The 26,566-nt window shown below is 43.0% G+C and overlaps 1 protein-coding gene across 7 annotated transcripts in view; it reads right to left on the bottom strand.

The window, feature by feature from the left end:
* LOC137431393 (cyclic AMP-responsive element-binding protein 5) overlaps positions 1-25,171 on the bottom strand; it is a 219,280-nt gene extending 194,109 nt beyond the window's left edge. For 2 of the 7 annotated variants that reach the window (XM_068122675.2, XM_068122677.2), the window contains exons 1-3: positions 23,544-25,171; positions 23,006-23,170; positions 12,828-12,982 (exon numbers count right to left, since the gene is read on the bottom strand). In XM_068122675.2, coding sequence (XP_067978776.2) covers positions 12,828-12,982; positions 23,006-23,170; positions 23,544-23,562 — 339 coding nt within the window. In that variant the 5' untranslated portion in view covers positions 23,563-25,171. Of the gene's footprint in view, positions 1-1,802; positions 2,696-12,827; positions 12,983-23,005; positions 23,171-23,543 lie in introns of those variants that run through there. The other 5 variants (XM_068122678.2, XM_068122679.2, XM_078781978.1 and 2 more) reach the window with 5 other exon arrangements.
* Positions 25,172-26,566: the final 1,395 nt, after the last annotated feature.

The raw sequence follows: 26,566 nt of genomic DNA, 5'->3' as shown, positions 1-26,566 counted from the left end.
AACTTCCAAAACGACTCTTTACCACTCATTACATACATTCAACTTCCAAAAGCACTCTTTACCACTCATTACATCCATTCAACTTCCAAAAGCACTCTTTACCACTCATTACATACATTCAACTTCCAAAAGCACTCTTTACCACCCATTACATACATTGAACTTCCAAAAGCACTCTTTACCACTCATTACATACATTCAACTTCCAAAAGCACTCTTTACCACTCATTACATACATTCAACTTCCAAAATCACTCTTTACCACCCATTACATACATTCAACTTCCAAAAGCACTCTTTACCACCCATTACATACATTAAACTTCCAAAAGGACTCTTTACCACTCATTACATACATTCAACTTCCAAAAGCACTCTTTACCACCCATTACATACATTAAACTTCCAAAAGGACTCTTTACCACTCATTACATACATTCAACTTCCAAAAGGACTCTTTACCACTCATTACATACATTAAACTTCCAAAAGGACTCTTTACCACTCATTACATACATTAAACTTCCAAAAGCACTCTTTACCACTCATTACATACATTAAACTTCCAAAAGGACTCTTTACCACTCATTACATAAATTCAACTTCCAAAAGCACTCTTTACCACTCATTACATACATTAAACTTCCAAAAGGACTCTTTACCACTCATTACATACATTCAACTTCCAAAACCACTCTTTATCACTCATTAAATACATTCAATTTCCAAAGCACTCTTTAACACTCACAAAGAGTTACTTTATCACTCATTAAATATTCAAATTTCTAAAACACTCTTTAACACTCACAAAGAGCACTCTTTATCACTCATTAAATATTCAAATTTCTAAAAGCACTCTTTAACACTCAAAAAAGAACTCTTTGCCATTCATGTACATTCAACTTCCAAAATCACTCTTTACCACTCAATAAATACATTCAATTCCCAAAAGCACTCCTTAACACTCCGAAAAAGCACTCTAACACTCACAAAGAGAACTCCTTACAACTCACAAAAAACACTTTTTACCACTGATTCACCTTCCATAAGAACTCATCACCAGTTATTAAATACATTCAATTTCCAAAAGCACTCTAACAGTCACAAAAAGCACTCTTTACCACTCATTAAATACATTTGATTTCTAAAAGCACTCTTTAACACTTAGAAAAGCACTTTTTACCACTCATTCACCTTCCATAAGAACTCATCACCAGTTATTAAATACATTCAATTTCCAAAAGCACTCTAACAGTCACAAAAAGCACTCTTTACCACTCATTAAATACATTTGATTTCTAAAAGCACTCTTTAACACTTAGAAAAGCACTTTTTACCACTCATTCACCTTCCATAAGAACTCATCACCAGTTATTAAATACATTCAATTTCCAATAACACTCTTTAACACTCAAAAACGCACTCTTTGCCAAACATGTACAATGTACATTCAACTTCCAAAATCAGTCTTTACCACTCATTAAATACATTCAATTTCTAAAAGCACTCTTTAACACTCACGAAGCACTCTTTATCACTCATTAAATACATCAAACCTCTAAGAGCACTTTTTCCATCAAAAATACGTATATGTTATTGTTGAAGCAAAAGTCTAAACTTACTTTTCATACTTTAAAATACCTGAACAAATTTAAAAACAAGACAAATGGACATTTCACTTCAATCCGCCGTTTCAATGAAAACAAAAACAAACTCATCGCTTCTCTCAAAAATCCATAATTACGTCAATCATTGGCAAAAAGCGGGGCAATAATGAGCGAGGGAAATAAAGTAACAAATACCTGTCTGTCACAGATGGCAATTCCGTCACACGTGAGCACCTGTTTTATAAGTCGTGCTGGAAAGGTTCTCCGGGGTCTAGTCCCAAATGGGGTCTTCACTGGGTGGACGTGAATGCGAGAGCGTTTTCCCGGCGGTGGCGGCTCTCACAGCGCGGAGCCACTGCCGAGGAAAGTTGAGAAACGCGACTCAAACAAGCCCTCTCTAGACCTACATCCTTCCTCACTGGCTCCTCGCCAGATAGCTTAGGTCATCCCGTCAGGCATTGCTGCTCGAGCTCCCCGCCCTCTCCCTCCTTCCAACCCTTCTTCCCAAGCGCTCCGACAGCCATTCCGCCCTCCCCTGCTAAGTACACCCTCCACACCCTTGGCCCGGATTCCCCGACTCTCTTCTTGTACCGTGGTCATGCTTCCAGGCCAACGCACGCACGGCCTTGCCCTCCCTCTGTTCCTCCGTTCGGTCCCGGGTGATGTGACGGATCGTCAGGCAAAGCGAGCCGAGGGAACCTCACCCTCGGCCCTGGCCCTTTGCCACGGTGGCCAAAACACAGACCTCGGTAACCAGGCGGCGTCTCGGCGCGCCTCGACGGACGCGTCGGCCAAGTGAATAGGCCTACGAGGATAGCCTTCGGGTACCGGGGTACACGATCCGCTGGATGACCCCGACTTCAGTCACCTAACATTACTGGCGATCTTAGTCGATGGGTATATGCGGGTAGCACGGAGGGTCGAGCGTCTTTGGGTTGCTCCTGACTGACGACGGGGCAGAGACCCCGATAGTTGCAGACGGTCGGTGCCACACCCAGCCCCGGGCTCGGCGAGTCCAGTTGGCACGAATTCGCGAAGCCCGCGCTCATGGAGACGCGACGGAACTTTGTCTGTCATGTCTCGGAAATGCCAGGGTGTCTTGGGTCTTCGGGAGCAGGGGCGTCGAGAGCCAACACGAGCCCCGACCCTTTCTCTCTTTTATAACTTTTTAAGGAACTTTGTTCAATGAAAAACAAATGTTCACTTTTATTTAGCCGTATGATCGGAAATAAAGCAGATGGTGGGACGTTTGGACCGATCGAGTCATTTGGCACCCTCGACTGTTGAACACTTTCTCCATAAGATTGGCAAAAAAATACGTCAGAAGATGGTTAATAAATTTTTTTTGGACAAAGAGGATACAAACCCATTTCTTTGTAACGCACATTTGGGGTTATTAACCATTTTCTGTAAAGTCTAAAACTGTACCGTTAACAGCGGTAAATGTTGTTTTGTTTCCGGCAAGGAAAGCAAAATCAGCTTCTGGGTTTAAAAGTAACGATGAGGAAATGAGGATGAGCCGATGAGGAGTTTCACTGTACTGTTTAAAAAAATATTACAGGAGAAGCTCGGGCCCCTCAACGGACCCCGGGTCCCAAGGCAGCGACCCCTCCAGCCCCCCATCTCGACGCCCCTGTTCAGGAGTGAATCCCGTGATCGTTTCATGCCCGGAAGTGGTGTGTGTGTGTATGTGTGTATGTGTGTGTGTGTGTATGTGTGTGTGTGTGTGTGTGTGTGTGTGTGTGTGTGTGTGTGTGTGTGTGTGTGTGTGTGTGTGTGTGTGTGTGTGTGTGTGTGTGTGTGTGTGTGCGCGCACCTATTAGAGATGTCATGTGACATTGCTCTTAGCATTGCACGTGGTTAAGTAGAACTTAAATCCATTGCTTAACACTTGAGTCCACCACTTTACTCAAACTCACAATCCACCACTTCAATCTTATTCCCAGTCCACTACTTCGCTTTCACTCTCATTCTCAGTCCACCAACTCACTCTCACTCTCAGTCCACCAACTCACTCTCACTCTCAGTCCACCAACTCACTCTCACTCTCAGTCCACCAACTCACTCTCACTCTCAGTCCACCACCTCACTCTCACTCTCAGTCCACCAACTCACTCTCACTCTCAGTCCACCACCTCACTCTCACTCTCAGTCCACCAACTCACTCTCACTCTCAGTCCACCAACTCACTCTCACTCTCAGTCCACCACCTCACTCTCAGTCCACCAACTCACTCACTCTCAGTCCACCACCTCACTCTCACTCTCAGTCCACCAACTCACTCTCACTCTCAGTCCACCAACTCACTCTCACTCTCAGTCCACCACCTCACTCTCACTCTCAGTCCACCACCTCACTCTCAGTCCACCAACTCACTCTCACTCTCAGTCCACCAACTCACTCTCACTCTCAGTCCACCACCTCACTCTCACTCTCAGTCCACCAACTCACTCACTCTCAGTCCACCAACTCACTCTCACTCTCAGTCCACCACCTCACTCTCACTCTCACTCTCACTCTCATTCCCAGTCCACTACTTCGCTTTCACTCTCATTCCCAGTCCACTACTTCGCTTTCACTCTCATTCCCAGTCCACTACTTCGCTTTCACTCTCATTCCCAGTCCACTACTTCACTTTCACTCTCATTCCCAGTCCACCACTTCGCTTTCACTCTCATTCCCAGTCCACCACTTCGCTTTCACTCTCATTCCCAGTCCACCACTTCGCTTTCACTCTCATTCCCAGTCCACTACTTCGCTTTCACTCTCATTCCCAGTCCACCACTTCGCTTTCACCCTCATTCCCAGTCCACCACTTCGCTTTCACTCTCATTCCCAGTCCACCACTTCGCTTTCACCCTCATTCCCAGTCCACCACTTCGCTTTCACTCTTATTCCCAGTCCACTACTTCGCTTTCACTCTCATTCCCAGTCCACCACTTCGCTTTCACTCTCATTCCCAGTCCACCACTTTGCTTTCACTCTTATTCCCAGTCCACTACTTCGCTTTCACTCTCATTCCCAGTCCACCACTTCGCTTTCACCCTCATTCCCAGTCCACCACTTCGCTTTCACTCTCATTCCCAGTCCACCACTTCGCTTTCACCCTCATTCCCAGTCCACCACTTCGCTTTCACTCTTATTCCCAGTCCACTACTTCGCTTTCACTCTCATTCCCAGTCCACCACTTCGCTTTCACCCTCATTCCCAGCCCACCACTTCGCTTTCACTCTCATTCCCAGTCCACCACTTCGCTTTCACCCTCATTCCCAGTCCACCACTTCGCTTTCACCCTCATTCCCAGTCCACCACTTCGCTTTCACTCTCATTCCCAGTCCACCACTTCGCTTTCACCCTCATTCCCAGTCCACCACTTCGCTTTCACTCTTATTCCCAGTCCACTACTTCGCTTTCACTCTCATTCCCAGTCCACCACTTCGCTTTCACTCTCATTCCCAGTCCACCACTTCGCTTTCACCCTCATTCCCAGTCCACCACTTCGCTTTCACCCTCATTCCCAGTCCACCACTTCGCTTTCACCCTCATTCCCAGTCCACCACTTCGCTTTCACTCTCATTCCCAGTCCACCACTTCGCTTTCACCCTCATTCCCAGTCCACCACTTCGCTTTCACCCTCATTCCCAGTCCACCACTTCGCTTTCACTCTCATTCCCAGTCCACCACTTCGCTTTCACCCTCATTCCCAGTCCACCACTTCGCTTTCACTCTTATTCCCAGTCCACCACTTCGCTTTCACCCTCATTCCCAGTCCACCACTTCGCTTTCACTCTCATTCCCAGTCCACCACTTCGCTTTCACCCTCATTCCCAGTCCACCACTTTGCTTTCACTCTTATTCCCAGTCCACCACTTCGCTTTCACCCTCATTCCCAGTCCACCACTTCGCTTTCACTCTCATTCCCAGTCCACCACTTCGCTTTCACCCTCATTCCCAGTCCACCACTTCGCTTTCACCCTCATTCCCAGTCCACCACTTCGCTTTCACTCTTATTCCCAGTCCACCACTTCGCTTTCACTCTTATTCCCAGTCCACTACTTCGCTTTCACTCTCATTCCCAGTCCACTACTTCGCTTTCACTCTCATTCCCAGTCCACTACTTCGCTTTCACTCTCACTCTCAGTCCACCACCTCACTCTCACTCTCAGTCCACCAACTCACTCTCACTCTCACTCTCAGTCTACCACCTCACTCTCACTCTCAGTCCACCACTTCACTCTCACTCTCACTCTCAGTCCACCACTTCACTCTCACTCTCAGTCCACCACTTCACTCTCACTCTCAGTCCACCACTTCACTCTTACTCTCAGTTCACCACTTCACTCTCACTCTGTCCACCACCTCAGTTCACCACCTCACTCTCACTATCAGTCCACCACCTCACTCCCACTATCAGTCCACCACCTCACTCTCACTCTCACTCTCAGTTCACCAGTTCACTCTCACTCTTAGTCCACCACTTCACTCTCACTCTCAGTCCACCACCTCACTCTCAGTCCACCACCTCACTCTCAGTCCACCACCTCACTCTCAGTCCACCACCTCACTCTCAGTCCACCACCTCACTCTCACTCTTAGTCCACCACCTCACTCTCACTATCAGTCCACCACCCCACTCTCACTCAATGCACCCCACTGCATTGTCACTCTCAGTTAACTTATTTCACTCACTCTCAATCGACCTTTTGATATCTTCCACGATCCTTGACTCTCAAAGTAAAGGATCGTGGAACAGCGAGATCACAATACGGATCAGGAACAGAGGCTTCACTTCAAAATGGTGAAGAAACGATATTGTGCAATGATTAAATGTATGCAGTCCGACGTCAGCAAGTCCTGCGTAAAATTGGTTCCAAGGTGCTCTTCGAGAATCTGGGAGGGTGGGGGTGGCAGTTGGAGGTTTGAGGGGGGCGGTTTAGGGAGTAAAAGAATCACAAACAGACACTAGACAATAAAAGGCGATTCTCTGCCTCATCGTGAAATATGATGAAGTTCGGAAGAGGCTCCGGGCAAGGTTTCTACAACGGGCATGAAATGGCTTGATGAGTGGATAAGAGGGCTGGAGAGCAAATCGGTCTGGGGAAAGGCTCCGTGTGCTGGTGTCTTGTGCCAGATCACGTGATCCAGAATGTGAAACTCACGTGAAACTTGAGTGATGTCTCAAACACACACACACACACACACACACACACACACACACACACACACACACACACACACACACACACACACACACACACACACATCGGGGATAATTTAATATTATCTTTCATATGGCTACAAAGACTCAGGCACTATAGAGCGATTTTTTAAAATCTGAAAAAACGTTTTTCTGCCTAAAACACTCAAGGACACTCACTGATGAACCTCTGAAAGCTTGATGAAGATGCGTTCAGACATCTCTGACTCTGAGAACAAGACCGATAGTCTAATAACGGCGAAGCCGGGCTTTTTTGATCCTTTAGTTGAAGAAGATAGTATGTCCTGGGTGGGGATACCAGTTAGCAGTTAGCATATATTATATTTTGCATACATTTTGTATATACCATATATACTTGCATTTAAGGTAACAGATACCAGACGTTGTTCAAACAAAAACAAAATATATTTGCACATTATTCCAGTACATATCAGTTTATTCGCAAAATTTTACTGTGGGGTCGGAGGTGGGAGAAGAGAACAGTGAAACAGGTACCGACATCACCATGGATGGTGATACATATATATATATATATACACACAAAAGGTCAAAATTTTTGACTTCTCCATGCAAATCGAGAAGACATACAATGTAAGTATTACATTTTTTTACTTCAGGAATGGACAACCAGTTCGTGAATGAGTTGGGTAAAAAACGTCGAATGGCAAACCATGAACCAATAAATTCCACATTCCTGTGTCACCTTCAGTCGAACGTTGGGCATTGACAGCAGGTTCGTGAAGGACTTGGGTAAAAAACGTACCCAGTCTGAATGTTTCTATATCCAGTCAATGGCGAAATTGCAAATGGAGAATCAGCGAATGGCACTTGGATGGAAACCCTTACGTCATTTCCTTATTCTGCCTTAAACTCTATATTTCTATATTTTCATTCGAAATCAAAGATTTTTCAAGTATGTTGGTGTTGGTATTACTTGGCAAAAAAAAAAATTTGGGACAAGTATGTTGATCACTCTTTGCCACCCATTACATGCGTTGAACTTCCAAAAGCACGCTTTACTCTTTGAATAAGTCCGTTCCTCAGTAACGACGCGTGGTGAGGCGAGCGCAGCGAGCCGAGCCAAGCTAATATATATATATCTATATCTATATCTATATCTATATACACTAGTGATGCTCGCCTCCCCAAGCGGCGTTGCTGAGGAACGGGCTTGTTTTAGCTGAGGATAATGACTGTACCTGAGTTGCTGTGTTGTCATGATTTGCACCAATCATAATACAAACAATTATTTTGCACAAATGTATTTGTTGTGTTTGTGATATTACATTTTTATAGGCAATTTATGTTGAAGATTTATGTTGAATGTTTTTTTTTTCAAGAAAGAACCCCTCAGCACCTACATAGGGAGGGGTAGGTGCAGATTGGAAGTTTGGGACGATTACACCTCACCACCACGTAATTCAAAACACCTCACCACCACATAATTGAAAACACCTCACCACTGCGAAATTAAAAACACCTCACAGCCATAAAACACGTAATAAAAACACCTCACCACTGCGAAATTAAAAACACCTCACAGCCATAAAACACGTAATAAAAACACCTCACAGCCATAAAACACGGAATAAAAACACCTCACCACCACGAAAATAAAAAACCCTTACACCCATAAAACACGTAATAAAAACACCTCACAGCCATAAAACACGTAATAAAAACACCTCACAGCCATAAAACACGTAATAAAAACACCTCACAGCCATAAAACACGGAATAAAAACACCTCACCACTGCGAAATTAAAAACACCTCACAGCCATAAAACACGTAATAAAAACACCTCACAGCCATAAAACACGGAATAAAAACACCTCACCACCACGAAAATAAAAACACCTTACACCCATAAAACACGTAATAAAAACACCTCACAACCATAAAACACGTAAAATAAACTCCTCACAGCCACAAAATTGAAAACACCTCACAGCCATAAAACATGCAATAAAAACACCTCACAGCCACAAAATTGAAAACACCTCACCACCACATCATTTAAAAACACCTCACAGCCATAAAACACGTAATAAAAACACCCCACCACCAAGAAAGTAAAAACACCTCACAGCCATAAAACACGTAATAAAAACACCTCACAGCCATAAAACATGCAATAAAAACACCTCACAGCCATAAAACACGTAATAAAAACACCCCACCACCAAGAAAGTAAAAACACCTCACAGCCATAAAACACGTAATAAAAACACCTCACAGCCATAAAACATGCAATAAAAACACCTCACAGCCATAAAACACGTAATAAAAACACCTCACAGCCATAAAACATGCAATAAAAACACCTCACAGCCATAAAACACGTAATAAAAACACCTCAGCCACAAAATTGAAAACACCTCACCACCACATCATTTAAAAACACCTCACAGCCATAAAACATGCAATAAAAACACCTCACAGCCATAAAACACGTAATAAAAACACCTCACAGCCATAAAACATGCAATAAAAACACCTCACAGCCATAAAACACGTAATAAAAACACCTCAGCCACAAAATTGAAAACACCTCACCACCACATCATTTAAAAACACCTCACAGCCATAAAACACGTAATAAAAACACCTCACAGCCATAAAACACGTAATAAAAACACCTCAGCCACAAAATTGAAAACACCTCACCACCACATCATTTAAAAACACCTCACAGCCATAAAACACGTAATAAAAACACCTCACAGCCATAAAACACGTAATAAAAACACCTCAGCCACAAAATTGAAAACACCTCACCACCACATCATTTAAAAACACCTCACAGCCATAAAACACGTAATAAAAACACCTCACAGCCATAAAACACGTAATAAAAACACCTCACAGCCATAAAACACGTAATAAAAACACCTCACAGCCATAAAACACGTAATAAAAACACCTCACAGCCATAAAACATGTAATAAAAACACCTCACAGCCATAAAACACGTAATAAAAACACCTCACAGCCATGAAATTAAAAACACCTCACAGCCATAAAACACGTAATAAAAACACCTCACAGCCATAAAATTAAAAACACCTCACAGCCATAAAACATGTAATAAAAACACCTCACAGCCATAAAACACGTAATAAAAACACCTCACAGCCATGAAATTAAAAACACCTCACAGCCATAAAACACGTAATAAAAACACCTCACAGCCATGAAATTAAAAACACCTCACAGCCATAAAACACGTAATAAAAACACCTCACAGCCATGAAATTAAAAACACCTCACAGCCATGAAATTAAAAACACCTCACCACCACATCATTTAAAAACACCTCATCACCAACTAATTCAAAACACACCACCACGTAATTCAAAACACCTCATCACCAACTAATTCAAAACACACCACCACGTAATTCAAAACACCTCATCACCAACGAATTCAAAACACACCACCACGTAATTCAAAACACCTCATCACCAACGAATTCAAAACACACCACCACGTAATTCAAAACACCTCATCACCAACTAATTCAAAACACCTCACCACCACGTAATTATAAATACCTCACCACCACCTAATTCAAAACACCTCACCACCATGTGATTTAAAAACACCTCACCACCACGTCATTTAAAAACACCTCACCACCACATAATTCAAAATACCTCACCACCACGTGATTCAAAACCACCACAACGTTATTAACAACACTTCACAACCACGGAAACAAAAGTTTGAGGGAGTCGTTAATTGACAACACAGACACTGCCCAGATGTGTAGATATATAGATAAATGACTGCACCCGAGTTGCCGTTTTGTCATGGTTTAAACCAATCATAATTCAAACAATTATTTTGCACAAATGTATTTCTAATATACGTGATATCACATTTTATAATTTCATTTTTTGCCCCCCCCCCCAAATGGAAATTTTTTCTTTAAAAAACCCTTAAGACATACCGACGGGAGAGATATGTGCATACCAGAAGTTTGGTACGATTTCACAAAAGTTTGAGAAAGTAGTTCAGTGACAAGACAACACAACACAAGACAGGGCAGACGCTGCACAGATAGATATTATATATATATATATATATATATATATATATATATATATATATATATATATATATACATATACATATATATATATATACATATATACATATACATATATATATATACATATATATATATATATATATATATATATATATATATATATTACCTGCTTGGTGTCTGCATGCACTACTCCCCCCTCTATATATCACTACATGGTTCCCCCAGACCCTTCTCCTATGTGACACACTCCAAGACTGTCCCTTGCATCATGTAATTCGTCTTTTCATCACTCTTATTCTTCCTCTGCAGGCTGCGCGTTACATTTCCTTATGTTAAGCTGCATCTGCTAATATTTTGCATATTCCACACAAACGGAATAATGTTCCAAGTCTCCTCCAGTGCACTTCCTGTAGCGTAACCGTGTAAACCATGCGGTGCTGGAAACACCTGTTAACGTAACTCTACCTGGTCCAAGTGCCGGATAACCGCTCCACACGGTCACACCATGTCCATTCTGAGTGCAAATCCGGATCACTTGCACTTCGAGTGCACGTTTGGAACCGCCTGATCCTGGGATATAATAGAGACCGCATGGACGTGTGCACCTTGTCAATCCAATAGGTATTGCCATGGCGGGCTTTGCGGTTTCGTGATGACATGGTGCGTTACACGAGGGACTATCAAGATATCGGAAGATGGATGAAACCCTCGAGTGGACCGATCACTGAGCCAAGGCAGTTTGTAAAGAACACGAACTAAGACACAACAATGAAGGTTGTAACGCAATAGGAACAGAACAAAGGGTCGAGACAGCTGTTTCCTTCTATTGGTGGGGGGAGGGTGGGAAGGGTCCATCTGGGGCAGCAGTTTTATATATGTATATGACATCATAATAGTTATCATATAATCAGAACAACTCAATAAATTGATTTCTGTTGCCTCAACAGATAAATGGATAAAGATAAATCGATAAATCAACTCAATAAATTGATGAAGATAAATCTATAAATCAACTCAATAAATCGATAAAGATAAATCGAAGAAGATAAATGGATAAAGATAAATGGATAAAGATAAATCGATAAATCAACTCAATAAATTGATGAAGATAAATCTATAAATCAACTCAATAAATCGATAAAGATAAATCGAAGAAGATAAATGGATAAAGATAAATGGATAAAGATAAATCGATAAATCAACTCAATAAATCGACAAATAGAAATGGATAAATCAACTCAATAAATCGATAAAGATAAATCGATAAAGATAAATCGATAAAGATAATCGATAAATCAACTCAATAAATCGATAAAGATAAATCGATAAATCAACTCAATAAATCGATAAAGATAAATTGATAAGGATAAATCGATAAAAATAAATCGATAAATCAACTCAATAAATCGATAAAGATAAATTGATAAGGATAAATCGATAAAAATAAATCGATAGAGATAAATCGATAAAGATAAATCGATAAAGATAAATCGATAAATCAACTCAATAAATCGACAAAGACCATGATAAACCTGCCATGTTAAGTCTCAACAGATGAGCAGATCATATTATGCTTGTCGGATGAAGCTTCATTGTTGTTTCATGATTAACGAATTATGGCGAATGTCCATAAAATGTATAATAAACCGTTTGAATGATTTTCACCGAGTGTGTCGTTGCAATAGCTAATGGACCCTAATGGTGGTTGCATTCCTTGCATCGTGGACCATTTAGCCAACATCACGAATTACTCCCAATACAAGATGTGGGTGTTTTGCCCTAATATGACGATCCTAATGAGGGATTGTGCCCCTATTATACTGTAGTTCAGAGGTAATGTGTGATGATTCATGGATGACGATTAACACTAAATCGATCACTATGATAACATATAGGGCGTTAACAATAAAAAATATATATACCCAACCTCACTCAATGAAACCTACCTTTAGGGTTTCGAACACGTTCAAGTTGAGACATTGCACTCTGACGTGTCGAGATCTGAAAACAGAGACCACCCGACTGAACCTTCTTAGAGAGAGGTACGTGCTGCGTCCTTGATTGAAAAGGTAGAGCATGGAAATCCCCCTTCGGTTGGCATCTATGGGAAGGAGGAAATTCCTCTTGAGGAAATGCCCCGCTGAGTACAGTAAGAAAAGCGGCGCCATTGTTATGACGTCGCTGGTACCCAAGTATCCCGGAAGTGACGTTCGTGATGCCATTTCCTCCAAGCTCAGTGGCTGTGTTAAGTGTTTGTCTCGTCAGTATGTCCATGTGTGTGTGTTGTGTGTGTTGTGTGTGTGCGTGTGTGCGTGTGTGTGTGTGTGTGTGTGTGTGTGTGTGTGTGTGTGTGTGTGTGTGTGTGTGTGTGTGTGTGATTGTGTTACACTCGTGGGGCTGGGCTTGCAATGACAAGAAGCTGTGATCGTTGGGGTGTATATTACGTGAAATTCCGGGCCGGCTGTGAAACCAGATTTGCGCTTTTCTTTCTTCCTTCCCTTTCGACTTAATTTTTATTCTTTTGTTAAAAAAAACAAAAACAAAGATCTTCCTTATCGACCTTCTCCCTCCCACCGGAGCTCTACATAATTGAATAGAGAAAGAACCTCTGGGAAAAAAGAAAGAAGAGGAGGAAGAAGAGTGCATTGGGTCGATGGAAATTGGAAAAAAGTGAGAAACGAACGCAGGATGCGCGGCCCAGGTTTTTATGAGAAAATCGGCCTGCATGAGCTTTTTGAGGCTTTGATTAATCTCTCTGAGGGCTGCCTGTTGGAGGCACAGTCGGTGCCAGAGAGATTGGGGTGGAGGAGGATTTTCAAAGTGCATGTGTGATTGTGAGGAAAAGTGAGAGAGGGAGCAGAAGCATTTGCTCCTCATCAAGTTTCGTCTGAGCCGACCAGAGGCAACGTGTGGCTTCATGGTTTTGCAGAGACTGCTCTGGGCAAGTCGTTCATGGAGTTTGAGGACACCCACTGAGAAAGAGTGGAGGGGAGGCGCCATCCTCAGGACACGTGTCTGGGGCGAGGAAGTCGGAACGTCACTTGAAACAGGCCTGAATTTCCCTCCTCCTCCTCTTCCGGTTCTAGTTTACCCATTATTAGTCCCCTACCAGTGTACACTGGAGGGCACTATAGGTTTGCACTCCGTCCCTCCGTCTGTCAGTCTGTCCGTCTGTCAGTCCATCATGCAAAGAACAGTTTTCTGGACTTTTTAAAATAAACTCTTAATGCTAATGATTTCAAACTTGGTACATGGTTTCCTCATGATAAGTTACAGATCAAGTTCGAACTTCACGACGTTTCGATCATTTTTGACAAAGTTATGGCACTTTGAACTTTGGTAATTACTCAACAGTTTTCCAGACGACAGACTGCCGGTAAGGGACATGTATTGCAGCGCAATACTCAGAATGCTTGTTTTCTTTATATTATGGCGAATATTACTCTTTGTTATTTTGCTTCCTCCTCCCTCCCCTTTGGGATTAGCTAGGGATAACAGGTGGGTCGTTTAATTGTCTTGTCTGTTTTGTCTTGGTGCCTGTCTGTCCTTTAATTACTTGATCTTTGCATATCAGTGGGATTTCTTTTCCTTATGATTTATCTTTTCCTTGGTGTTGTACTCTGTGTTTTTGTCCCCCGTCGCACCGCGGAGCGAAAGGGGGACTATGGTTTTCCCCTCCGTCCGTGTGTGTGTGTGTGTGTCCGTCCGTCCGTCCATCCGTGCGGGCGTGCATGCATGCGTAAGCGAAGAACTGCATTTGAATTTGGTGTGTGGGTGCAACCCACGTCAAAATCCAAGATGGCCGCCGCCATGTATGTCTCATGCCATGTACGTATGTCTGAACCTTGTGAGCAGAATATCTTGAAAAACGAGCATTCTGAGTATTGCGCTGCAATACATGTCCCCTACCAAAGTTCAAAGTGCCATAACTTTGTCAAAAATGATCGAATATGCAAATTTATGCATGGTTGATGCTGGTTTTCAAACTTGATCTGAGGTATGCTGAGACACGTGTGTCACGCCTCGCCTCGTTGATAAGCCCCCAAGGTCGCTCCGTGGAGCGGCCTGCACGTATTGCACTGTGTGAATCATATAAATTATTACCAACTCACGGTCTGAGGTACTAGCGATTCAAGAGATATCCATTTTTAAAATATTTTCGTTTAATTAACGATATCTGCCAAACCACGTGCCCTATCGCAAATTCCAAAAGGACATTTTAGTAGACTGACAAGAGGAACAGATTTGTGAAGTTGCCCCTCGATTGGATCAAAAATGAGGGAGGGGCTCGGTTTTAAAGGTTCATGCTTAAAAACGTCATAACTCTGAAACCATCAGTAATTTATTATATTTTCCGGTTCACGATCAATGATCGATGTGTATATATATGTTGTTCGGCTTGGCTCCGCCCCTCCCAAAAGCGCACGCTGTGTCGCGCTGTTGATGTTCGCGAGTCGAGGCTGAGGACCGCAGTGCGGCTTGAGGAGAACTCGAGAATAAACAAGAGATATCCATTTTTTAAAAATATTTTCGTTTAATTAACGATATCTGCCAAACCACTTGCCCTATCGCAAATTCCAAAAGGACATTTTAGTGCTGAACAGATCTGTGAAGCTTCCCTTCGATTGGATCAAAAATGAGGGAGGAGCTCGGTTTTAAAGGTTCTTTTTTTTTTTTTTTTTGTATACTGAATCGAGGCTCGTGAAAGAGCATGCTTAAAAACGTCATAACTCTGAAACCATGTGACGCATGACGTCATGCTCGCTGACTTTTTTGTTCGTCATGGGTATGCGATTCTGCCTGCAAAGTTTGGCCTCGATCTGTTCAGCCGTTTCAGAGAAAAAGGGGTTTTCGTGTTTTCACGAAAAACAATATGGCGGCCGAACCACGTAACCTGTGACGTCATAATTACCATTAAAATATTCCACAGACCGAGTCCCTCATTAGGTGAAAATTTGATCTCAATCGGTCCAATCATAGCAGAGAAAATCTTTTTTAAAGGAAATTAAAACTTAAAATGGCACTGAGTTAAGGATCATCAGAATTATCAGAATTCCCAAAGTTCAAAGTGCCATAACTTTGTCAAAAATGATCGAAACGTCGTGAAGTTCGAACTTGACCTGTAACGTATCATGAGGAAACCATGTACCAAGTTTGAAATCATTTGCATTAAGCGTTTAGAAATAAAGTCCGGAAAACTGTTCTTTGACTGACGGACTGACGGACTGACGGACTGACGGACTGACAGACTGACAGACTGACGGACTGACGGACTGACGGACTGATGGACTGACGGACGGAGGGACGGCGTGCAAACCTATAGTCCCCTCCGGTGTACACCGGTAGGGGACTAATAAGCGAAGTACCAACTTCTAATCTGGTGTGTGGGTGTATCTAGGCATAAGGAAGAATCCTATTGAAAATTGGGTCGCCACGTCAAAATCCAAGATGGCCGCCGCCATGTATGTCTGAACTTTGTGAGCTGAATATCTTGCAAAATAAGCGAAGTACCAACTTCTAATCTGGTGTGTTGGTGTATCTAGGCACAAGGAAGAACGCTATTGAAAATTGGGTCGCCACGTCAAAATCCAAAATGGCCGCCACCATATATATGTCTGAACCTTGTGAGCGAAATATCTTGGAAAAACAAGCATTCTGAGTATTGCGCTGCAATAGATGTCCCCTACCGGCAGTCTGTCGTCCGGAAAACTCTTGAGGAAATTACCAAGGGTTATTTATCCACAGGTTCCGAATCGTTCCCAATCGCTAATTACCTCAGGACGGGCTCACCTGTGATTCGCACTCGGGACTTCGATTTATACACCTTGCAGACAGGTCAGCAGAAGCACGAGAAAATACGTTTTTGATAAAGAACCTTTTGAGTCGCTAAATATCAGTAATTTATTATATTTTCCGGTTCACGATCAATCATCGATGTGCATATATATGTTGTTTGGCTTGGCTCTGCCCCTCCCGAAAGCGCGCGCTGTGTCGTGCTGTTGACGTTCGCGAGACGAGGCTGAGGGCGCGCGGTGCGGCTTGAGGAGAACTCTCGAATAAACAAGAGATATCCATTTTTAAAAATATTTTCGTTTAATTAACGATATCTGCCAAACCACGTGCCCTATCGCAAATTCCAAAAGGACATTTTAGTAGACTGACATGCTCAACAGATCTGTGAAGTTTCCCCTCGATTGGATCAAAAATGAGGGAGGAGCTCGGTTTTAAAGGTTCATGCTTGAAAACGTCATAACTCTGAAACCATGTGATGCATGACGTCATGCTCGTTGACTTTTTTGTTCGTCATGGGTATGCGATCCTGCCTGCAAAGTTTGGCCTCGATCTGTTGGAGAAAAAGGGGTTTTTGTGTTTTCACGAAAAACAATATGGCGCCCGAACCACGTGACCTGTGACGTCATAATTCCCATTAAAATATTCTCCAGACCGAGTCCCTCCTATGGTGAAAATTTGATCTCAATCGGTCCAATTATTGCAGAGAAAATCTTTTTTAAAGGAAATTAAAACTTAAAATGGCACTGAGTTAAGGATCATCAGAATTATCAGAATTCCCAAAGTTCAAAGTGCATAACTTTGTCAAAAATGATCGAAACGTCGTGAAGTTCGAACTTGACCTCTAACTTATCATGAGGAAACCATGTGCCAAGTTTGAAATCTTTCACGTTAAGCGTTTAGAAAAAAAGTCCGGAAAACTGTTCTTTGCGTGACGGACTGACGGACTGACGGACCGAGAGACGGAGTGCAAACCTATAGTCCCCTTCGCTGTACACCGGTAGGGGACTAATAAGCGAAGTACCAACTTCTAATCTGGTGTGTGGGTGTATCTCGGCATAAGGAAGAACCCTATTGAAAATTGGGTCGCCACGTAAAAATCTAAGATGGCCGCCGCCATGTACGTCTGAACCTTGTGAGCTGAATATCTTGAAAAACAAGCATTCTGAGTATTGTGCTGCAATACATGTCCCCTACCAAAGTTCAAAGTGCCATAACTTTGTCAAAAATGATCGAATATCCAAATTTATGCATGGTTGATGCTGGTTTTAAAACTTGATCTGAGGTGTGCTGAGACACGTGTGTCACGCCTCGCCTCGTTGATAAGCCCGCAAGGTCGCTCCGTGGAGCAGCCTGCACGTATTGCACTGTGTGAATTATATAATGACCAACGCACATTCTGAGAGACTAGCGATTCGAGATATCCATTTTTTAAAAATATTTTCGTTTAATTAACGATATCTGCCAAACCACGTTCCCTATCGCAAATTCCAAAAGGACATTTTAGTAGACTGACATGAGGAACAGATTTGTGAAGTTTCCCCTCGATTGGATCAAAAATGAGGGAGGGGCTCGGTTTTAAAGGTTCATGCTTAAAAAGGTCATAACTCTGAAACCATCAGTAATTTATTATATTTTCCGGTTCACGATCAATGATCGATGTGTATATATATATATATGTTGTTCGGCTTGGCTCCGCCCCTCCCGAAAGCGCATGCTGTGTCGCGCTGTTGATGTTCGCGAGTCGAGGCTGAGGACCGCAGTGCGGCTTGAGGAGAACTCGAGAATAAACAAGAGATATCCATTTTAAAAAATATTTTCGTTTAATTAACGATATCTGCCAAACCACGTGCCCTATCGCAAATTCCAAAAGGACATTTTAGTGCTGAACAGATCTGTGAAGTTTCCCCTCGATTGGATCAAAAATGAGGGAGGAGCTCGGTTTTAAAGGTTCATGCGTAAAAACGTCATAACTCTGAAACCATGTGACGCATGACGTCATGCTCGCTGACTTTTTTGTTCGACATTGGTATGCAATTCTGCCTGCAAAGTTTGGCCTCGATCTGTTCAGCCATTGCAGAGAAAAAGGGGTTTCATGTTTTCACGAAAAACAATATGGCGGCCGAACCACGTGACCAGTGACGTCATAATTACCATTAAAATATTCTACAGACAGAGTCCCCCCTACGGTGAAAATTTTATCTCAATCGGTCCAATTATTGCAGAGAAAATCTTTTTTAAAGGAAATTAAAACTTAAAATGGCAGAGTTAAGGATCATCAGCATTATCAGAATTCCCAAAGTTCAAAGTGCCATAACTTTGTCAAAAATGATCGAAACGTCGTGAAGTTCGAACTTGATCTGTAACTTATCATGAGGAAACCATGTACCAAGTTTGAAATCATTTGCATTAAGCGTTTAGAAATAAAGTCCGGAAAACTGTTCTTTGACTGACGGACTGACGGACTGACGGACTGACGGACTGACAGACTGACAGACTGACGGACTGACGGACTGACGGACTGATGGACTGACGGACGGAGGGACGGCGTGCAAACCTATAGTCCCCTCCGGTGTACACCGGTAGGGGACTAATAAGCGAAGTACCAACTTCTAATCTGGTGTGTGGGTGTATCTAGGCATAAGGAAGAATCCTATTGAAAATTGGGTCGCCACGTCAAAATCCAAGATGGCCGCCGCCATGTATGTCTGAACTTTGTGAGCTGAATATCTTGCAAAATAAGCGAAGTACCAACTTCTAATCTGGTGTGTTGGTGTATCTAGGCACAAGGAAGAACGCTATTGAAAATTGGGTCGCCACGTCAAAATCCAAAATGGCCGCCACCATATATATGTCTGAACCTTGTGAGCGAAATATCTTGGAAAAACAAGCATTCTGAGTATTGCGCTGCAATAGATGTCCCCTACCGGCAGTCTGTCGTCCGGAAAACTCTTGAGGAAATTACCAAGGGTTATTTATCCACAGGTTCCGAATCGTTCCCAATCGCTAATTACCTCAGGACGGGCTCACCTGTGATTCGCACTCGGGACTTCGATTTATACACCTTGCAGACAGGTCAGCAGAAGCACGAGAAAATACGTTTTTGATAAAGAACCTTTTGAGTCGCTAAATATCAGTAATTTATTATATTTTCCGGTTCACGATCAATCATCGATGTGCATATATATGTTGTTTGGCTTGGCTCTGCCCCTCCCGAAAGCGCGCGCTGTGTCGTGCTGTTGACGTTCGCGAGACGAGGCTGAGGGCGCGCGGTGCGGCTTGAGGAGAACTCTCGAATAAACAAGAGATATCCATTTTTAAAAATATTTTCGTTTAATTAACGATATCTGCCAAACCACGTGCCCTATCGCAAATTCCAAAAGGACATTTTAGTAGACTGACATGCTCAACAGATCTGTGAAGTTTCCCCTCGATTGGATCAAAAATGAGGGAGGAGCTCGGTTTTAAAGGTTCATGCTTGAAAACGTCATAACTCTGAAACCATGTGATGCATGACGTCATGCTCGTTGACTTTTTTGTTCGTCATGGGTATGCGATCCTGCCTGCAAAGTTTGGCCTCGATCTGTTGGAGAAAAAGGGGTTTTTGTGTTTTCACGAAAAACAATATGGCGCCCGAACCACGTGACCTGTGACGTCATAATTCCCATTAAAATATTCTCCAGACCGAGTCCCTCCTATGGTGAAAATTTGATCTCAATCGGTCCAATTATTGCAGAGAAAATCTTTTTTAAAGGAAATTAAAACTTAAAATGGCACTGAGTTAAGGATCATCAGAATTATCAGAATTCCCAAAGTTCAAAGTGCATAACTTTGTCAAAAATGATCGAAACGTCGTGAAGTTCGAACTTGACCTCTAACTTATCATGAGGAAACCATGTGCCAAGTTTGAAATCTTTCACGTTAAGCGTTTAGAAAAAAAGTCCGGAAAACTGTTCTTTGCGTGACGGACTGACGGACTGACGGACCGAGAGACGGAGTGCAAACCTATAGTCCCCTTCGCTGTACACCGGTAGGGGACTAATAAGCGAAGTACCAACTTCTAATCTGGTGTGTGGGTGTATCTCGGCATAAGGAAGAACCCTATTGAAAATTGGGTCGCCACGTAAAAATCTAAGATGGCCGCCGCCATGTACGTCTGAACCTTGTGAGCTGAATATCTTGAAAAACAAGCATTCTGAGTATTGTGCTGCAATACATGTCCCCTACCAAAGTTCAAAGTGCCATAACTTTGTCAAAAATGATCGAATATCCAAATTTATGCATGGTTGATGCTGGTTTTAAAACTTGATCTGAGGTGTGCTGAGACACGTGTGTCACGCCTCGCCTCGTTGATAAGCCCGCAAGGTCGCTCCGTGGAGCAGCCTGCACGTATTGCACTGTGTGAATTATATAATGACCAACGCACATTCTGAGAGACTAGCGATTCGAGATATCCATTTTTTAAAAATATTTTCGTTTAATTAACGATATCTGCCAAACCACGTTCCCTATCGCAAATTCCAAAAGGACATTTTAGTAGACTGACATGAGGAACAGATTTGTGAAGTTTCCCCTCGATTGGATCAAAAATGAGGGAGGGGCTCGGTTTTAAAGGTTCATGCTTAAAAAGGTCATAACTCTGAAACCATCAGTAATTTATTATATTTTCCGGTTCACGATCAATGATCGATGTGTATATATATATATATGTTGTTCGGCTTGGCTCCGCCCCTCCCGAAAGCGCATGCTGTGTCGCGCTGTTGATGTTCGCGAGTCGAGGCTGAGGACCGCAGTGCGGCTTGAGGAGAACTCGAGAATAAACAAGAGATATCCATTTTAAAAAATATTTTCGTTTAATTAACGATATCTGCCAAACCACGTGCCCTATCGCAAATTCCAAAAGGACATTTTAGTGCTGAACAGATCTGTGAAGTTTCCCCTCGATTGGATCAAAAATGAGGGAGGAGCTCGGTTTTAAAGGTTCATGCGTAAAAACGTCATAACTCTGAAACCATGTGACGCATGACGTCATGCTCGCTGACTTTTTTGTTCGACATTGGTATGCAATTCTGCCTGCAAAGTTTGGCCTCGATCTGTTCAGCCATTGCAGAGAAAAAGGGGTTTCATGTTTTCACGAAAAACAATATGGCGGCCGAACCACGTGACCAGTGACGTCATAATTACCATTAAAATATTCTACAGACAGAGTCCCCCCTACGGTGAAAATTTTATCTCAATCGGTCCAATTATTGCAGAGAAAATCTTTTTTAAAGGAAATTAAAACTTAAAATGGCAGAGTTAAGGATCATCAGCATTATCAGAATTCCCAAAGTTCAAAGTGCCATAACTTTGTCAAAAATGATCGAAACGTCGTGAAGTTCGAACTTGATCTGTAACTTATCATGAGGAAACCATGTGCCAAGTTTGAAATCATTAGTATTAAGCGTTTAGAAAAAAAGTCCGGACAACTGTTCTTTGCGTGACGGACGGACGGACTGACGGACGGACTGACGGACTGACGGACGGAGGGACGGCGTGCAAACCTATAGTCCCCTCTGGTGTACACCGGTAGGGGACTAATAAGCGAAGTACCAACTTCTAATCTGGTGTGTGGGTGTATCTAGGCACAAGGAAGAACGCTATTGAAAATTGGGTCGCCACGTCAAAATCCAAGATGGCCGCCGCCATGTATGTCTGAACCTTGAGCGGAATATCTTGAAAAATAAGCGAAGTACCAACTTCTAATCTGGTGTGTGGGTGTATCTAGGCATAAGGAAGAACGCTATTGAAAATTGGGTCGCCACGTCAAAATCCAAGATGGCCACCTCCTTGTATGTCTGAACCTTGTGAGTGAAATATCATATCATCGCATGATTTCTGCGTCTTCCACTTTGTCAACTCACATCACTTCCCCGACGGGGGACCGAGGCGTAACGCTTGTTTTTCTTGATTCTGAGTAAAGGATTTGCATTTATTCCACTGTTTTGAATTTGCATTGCATTTCTGAATTGGCATACTGTGTGTTGAAGAGTGGGAGGTGTAAAATGGCGTCAGCATTTGGATGGTAACTTCGCTCGGTCACTTCTGATTGCTCACACGGCGTAACCCGCCCACGGGAAACGGGGCCAGGTCACAACGTGTGTGTGTGTGTGTGTGTGTGTGTGTGTGTGTGTGTGTGTGTGTGTGTGTGTGTGTGTGTGTGTGTGTGTGTGTGTGTGTGTGTGTGTGTGTCAGCCCTATTACGAGCCTTAGGCCATGTATAAAAACAAAAAAGGTCTCAAGGTCATGGGTGCATCAAAAGCTCTGCAAAGGGACATATAATGACTTTAAGTACCGGGGGCCGAGGCCGTGCTCGGAGATCGATGGGAGAGGATCGCGCAGGTGCGTGCAGGTACGGCATGCCCCAAGGGCATCACCATAGGGATCCAATCAGTGAGAGCATTGAACGCTGTCAGGTCATTCCACAAGGTAAGCGTTTGTTTCCGGTCACCATGACCACCTGCATCAACGACGGGATGTTTCGTCAAGTTTAGTCCCCCTCGATTTATATCGCAGCAGACGCTGAACCGCTCACCCTCGCCCGGGGGCCGGCACAGGTATGCAGCCTGTATTATGCAGGTGCCTTCAAAGAGTGTCATCCGCGTCCAGAGGTCAAAAACCTCCGACCAGTGTTTTTTATAACTTCAGCCTAGCCTTTCTGTCTCCGTCTCAGAGCAAACTCGAACCCAATACTTCCGCCTTACTCACAGGATCATGGCGTTAGCAACACCAACACCTTGGCCCTGACCACATTTGTAATCTGCAAGCTCTAGCTTTGAGAGAGGCAAAATAATTCCGCGAACGAGAGGTAAAGCACGTGGTGTATTACTTACTGTTAGTGTTGGGACCCATGTTCAGGAGGTCCGCCCGATTGTGTTCAACTCAGTTGGTCCTCCTTTAAAACGTTCTCATTCTCGGTGAAACATGTCTTATTCTCAGTGTAAACGTCTCTTATTCTCGGTGTAAACGTGTCTTATTCTCGGTGTAAACGTCTCTTATTCTCAGTGCAAACGTGTTATTCTCGGTGTAAACGTCTCTTATTATCGGTGTAAACGTCTCTTATTCTCGGTGTAAACGTCTCTTATTCTCGGTGTAAACGTCTCTTGTAGTCGGTGTAAACGTTTCTTATTGTCGGTGTAAACGTCTCTTATTGTCGGTGTAAACGTCTCTTATTGTCGGTGTAAACGTCTCTTATTGTCGGTGCAAACGTGTCTTATTGTCGGTGTAAACGTCTCTTATTGTCGGTGCAAACGTGTCTTATTCTCGGTGTAAACGTCTCTTATTGTCGGTGTAAACGTCTATTGTCGGTGTAAACGTCTCTTATTCTCAGAGTAAACGTCTCTATTCTCGGTGTAAACGTCTCTATTCTCGGTGTAAACGTCTCTATTCTCGGTGTAAACGTCTCTATCCTCGGTGTAAACGTCTCTATCCTCGGTGTAAACGTCTCTATTCTTGGTGTAAACGTTCTTATTGTCGGTGTAAACGTCTCTTATTGTCGGTGTAAACGTCTCTTATTCTCGGTGTAAACGTCTCTTATTCTCGGTGTAAACGTCTCTTATTCTCGGTGTAAACGTCTCTATTCTCGGTGTAAACGTCTCTATTCTCGGTGTAAACGTCTCTATTCTCGGTGTAAACGTCTCTATTCTCGGTGTAAACGTCTCTATCCTCGGTGTAAACGTCTCTATTATTGGTGTAAACGTTCTTATTGTCGGTGTAAACGTTCTTATTGTCGGTGTAAACGTCTTATTGTCGGTGTAAACATCTTGTCGGTGTAAACGTCTTATTGTCGGTGTAAACGTCTCTTATTGTCGGTGTAAACGTCTCTTATTGTCGGTGTAAACGTCTCTTATTCTCGGTGTAAACGTCTCTTATTCTCGGTATAATTAATGGAGTACAGTAAGATTAATTCTTCTTACTGTACTCCATTAATTACACGGCACTCTGTACTACACTCAAACACTCTTAATCACTTACTGTACTCCATTAATTACTCGGCACTCTGTACTACACTCAAACACTCTTAATCACTTACTGTACTCCATTAATTACACGGCACTCTGTACTACACTCAAACACTCTTAATCACTTACTGTACTCCATTAATTACTCGGCACTCTGTACTACACTCAAACACTCTTAATCACTTACTGTACTCCATTAATTACTCGGCACTCTGTACTACACTCAAACACTCTTAATAACTCTGACTGTACTCCATTAATTACACGGCACTCTGTACTACACTCAAACACTCTTAATAACTCTGACTGTACTCCATTAATTACACGGCACTCTGTACTACACTCAAACACTCTTAATCACTTACTGTACTCCATTAATTACTCGGCACTCTGTACTACACTCAAACACTCTTAATAACTCTGACTGTACTCCATTAATTACACGGCACTCTGTACTACACTCAAACACTCTTAATAACTCTGACTGTACTCCATTAATTACACGGCACTCTGTACTACACTCAAACACTCTTAATAACTCTTACTGTACTCCATTAATTACACGGCACTCTGTACTACACTCAAACACTCTTAATAACTCTTACTGTACTCCATTAATTACTCGGCACTCTGTACTACACTCAAACACTCTTAATCACTTACTGTACTCCATTAATTACTCGGCACTCTGTACTACACTCAAACACTCTTAATCACTTACTGTACTCCATTAATTACTCGGCACTCTGTACTACACTCAAACACTCTTAATCACTCTTACTGTACTCCATTAATTACACGGCACTCTACTAAACTCAGACTCTTAATCACTCTTACTGTACTCCATTAATTACACCGAGAATAAGACGTTGTAAAGGACGTTTACACCGAGAATAAGAGACGTACTCTAACTGTACTCCCTCTCTCCCAACACTCTCCATTCCCACTCTGCCTCCCCAATCCGAATGGATTCCTCCACTAAATCCCTTTAAAGAACCTCTCTCCTACCCAATTCCCACCGTGCCGCGCACTTCATCTCCACCCGCTCTCAGGGCATTTCTGAGCCCCCTTCGAATCCCCGCCGAAACTCCCCCTCTCGATGAGCTCATGCTCCTGATGTCATTGTCTATAAATAGCCCCCGCCCCCACGAGCACGTGTGGTCAGAGAGGGAGGAACAGCCACGTGATCACGCTCCATGGCTCGCGCTCAAATCAAACAAGGCGCGTTCAGTTTAGCAAAGAGTCCAAAGACGGAGATCTGTCTCAAAACCCTCTTAATTTACTCTTCCTCTACTCCATTAATTACACGGCACACTGTACCGCACTCAAACATCCTCAATCACTCTTACTGTACCGGTAGCCTACTCCATTAATTACCCGTCACACTGTACCGCACGCAAACACTCTTAATTACAAGTACTTTTACTGTACTCCATTAATTACACCGTGCACTGTACCGCACTCAAACACCCTCAATCACTTACTGTACCGGTACTCCATTAATTACACGGTGCACTGTACCGCACTCAAACACCCTCAATCACTCTTACTGTACCGGTACTCCATTAATTACACGGTACACTGTACCGCACACAAACACCCTCAAATCACTCTTACTGTACCTGTACTCCATTCATTACACGGCTCACTGTACCGCACTCAAACACTTAATTACCGGTACTCTCACTGTACTCCATTAATTACACGGCACACTGTACCGCACACAAACACCCCCAGTCGCTCTTACTGTATCTGTACTCCATTAATTACACGGCACACTGTACCGCACTCAAACACTCTTACTTACCGGTATTCTTACTGTACTCCATTAATTACACGGCACTCTGTACCGCACTCAAACACCCTCAATCACTCTTACTGTACTCCATTAATTA

The sequence above is a fragment of the Myxine glutinosa genome, chromosome 7 (assembly GCF_964187855.1).
Source record: "Myxine glutinosa chromosome 7, kmMyxGlut1.1, whole genome shotgun sequence".
NCBI classification, from domain to species: domain Eukaryota; kingdom Metazoa; phylum Chordata; class Myxini; order Myxiniformes; family Myxinidae; genus Myxine; species Myxine glutinosa.
This window is presented reverse-complemented; position numbering and strand designations above follow the sequence as displayed.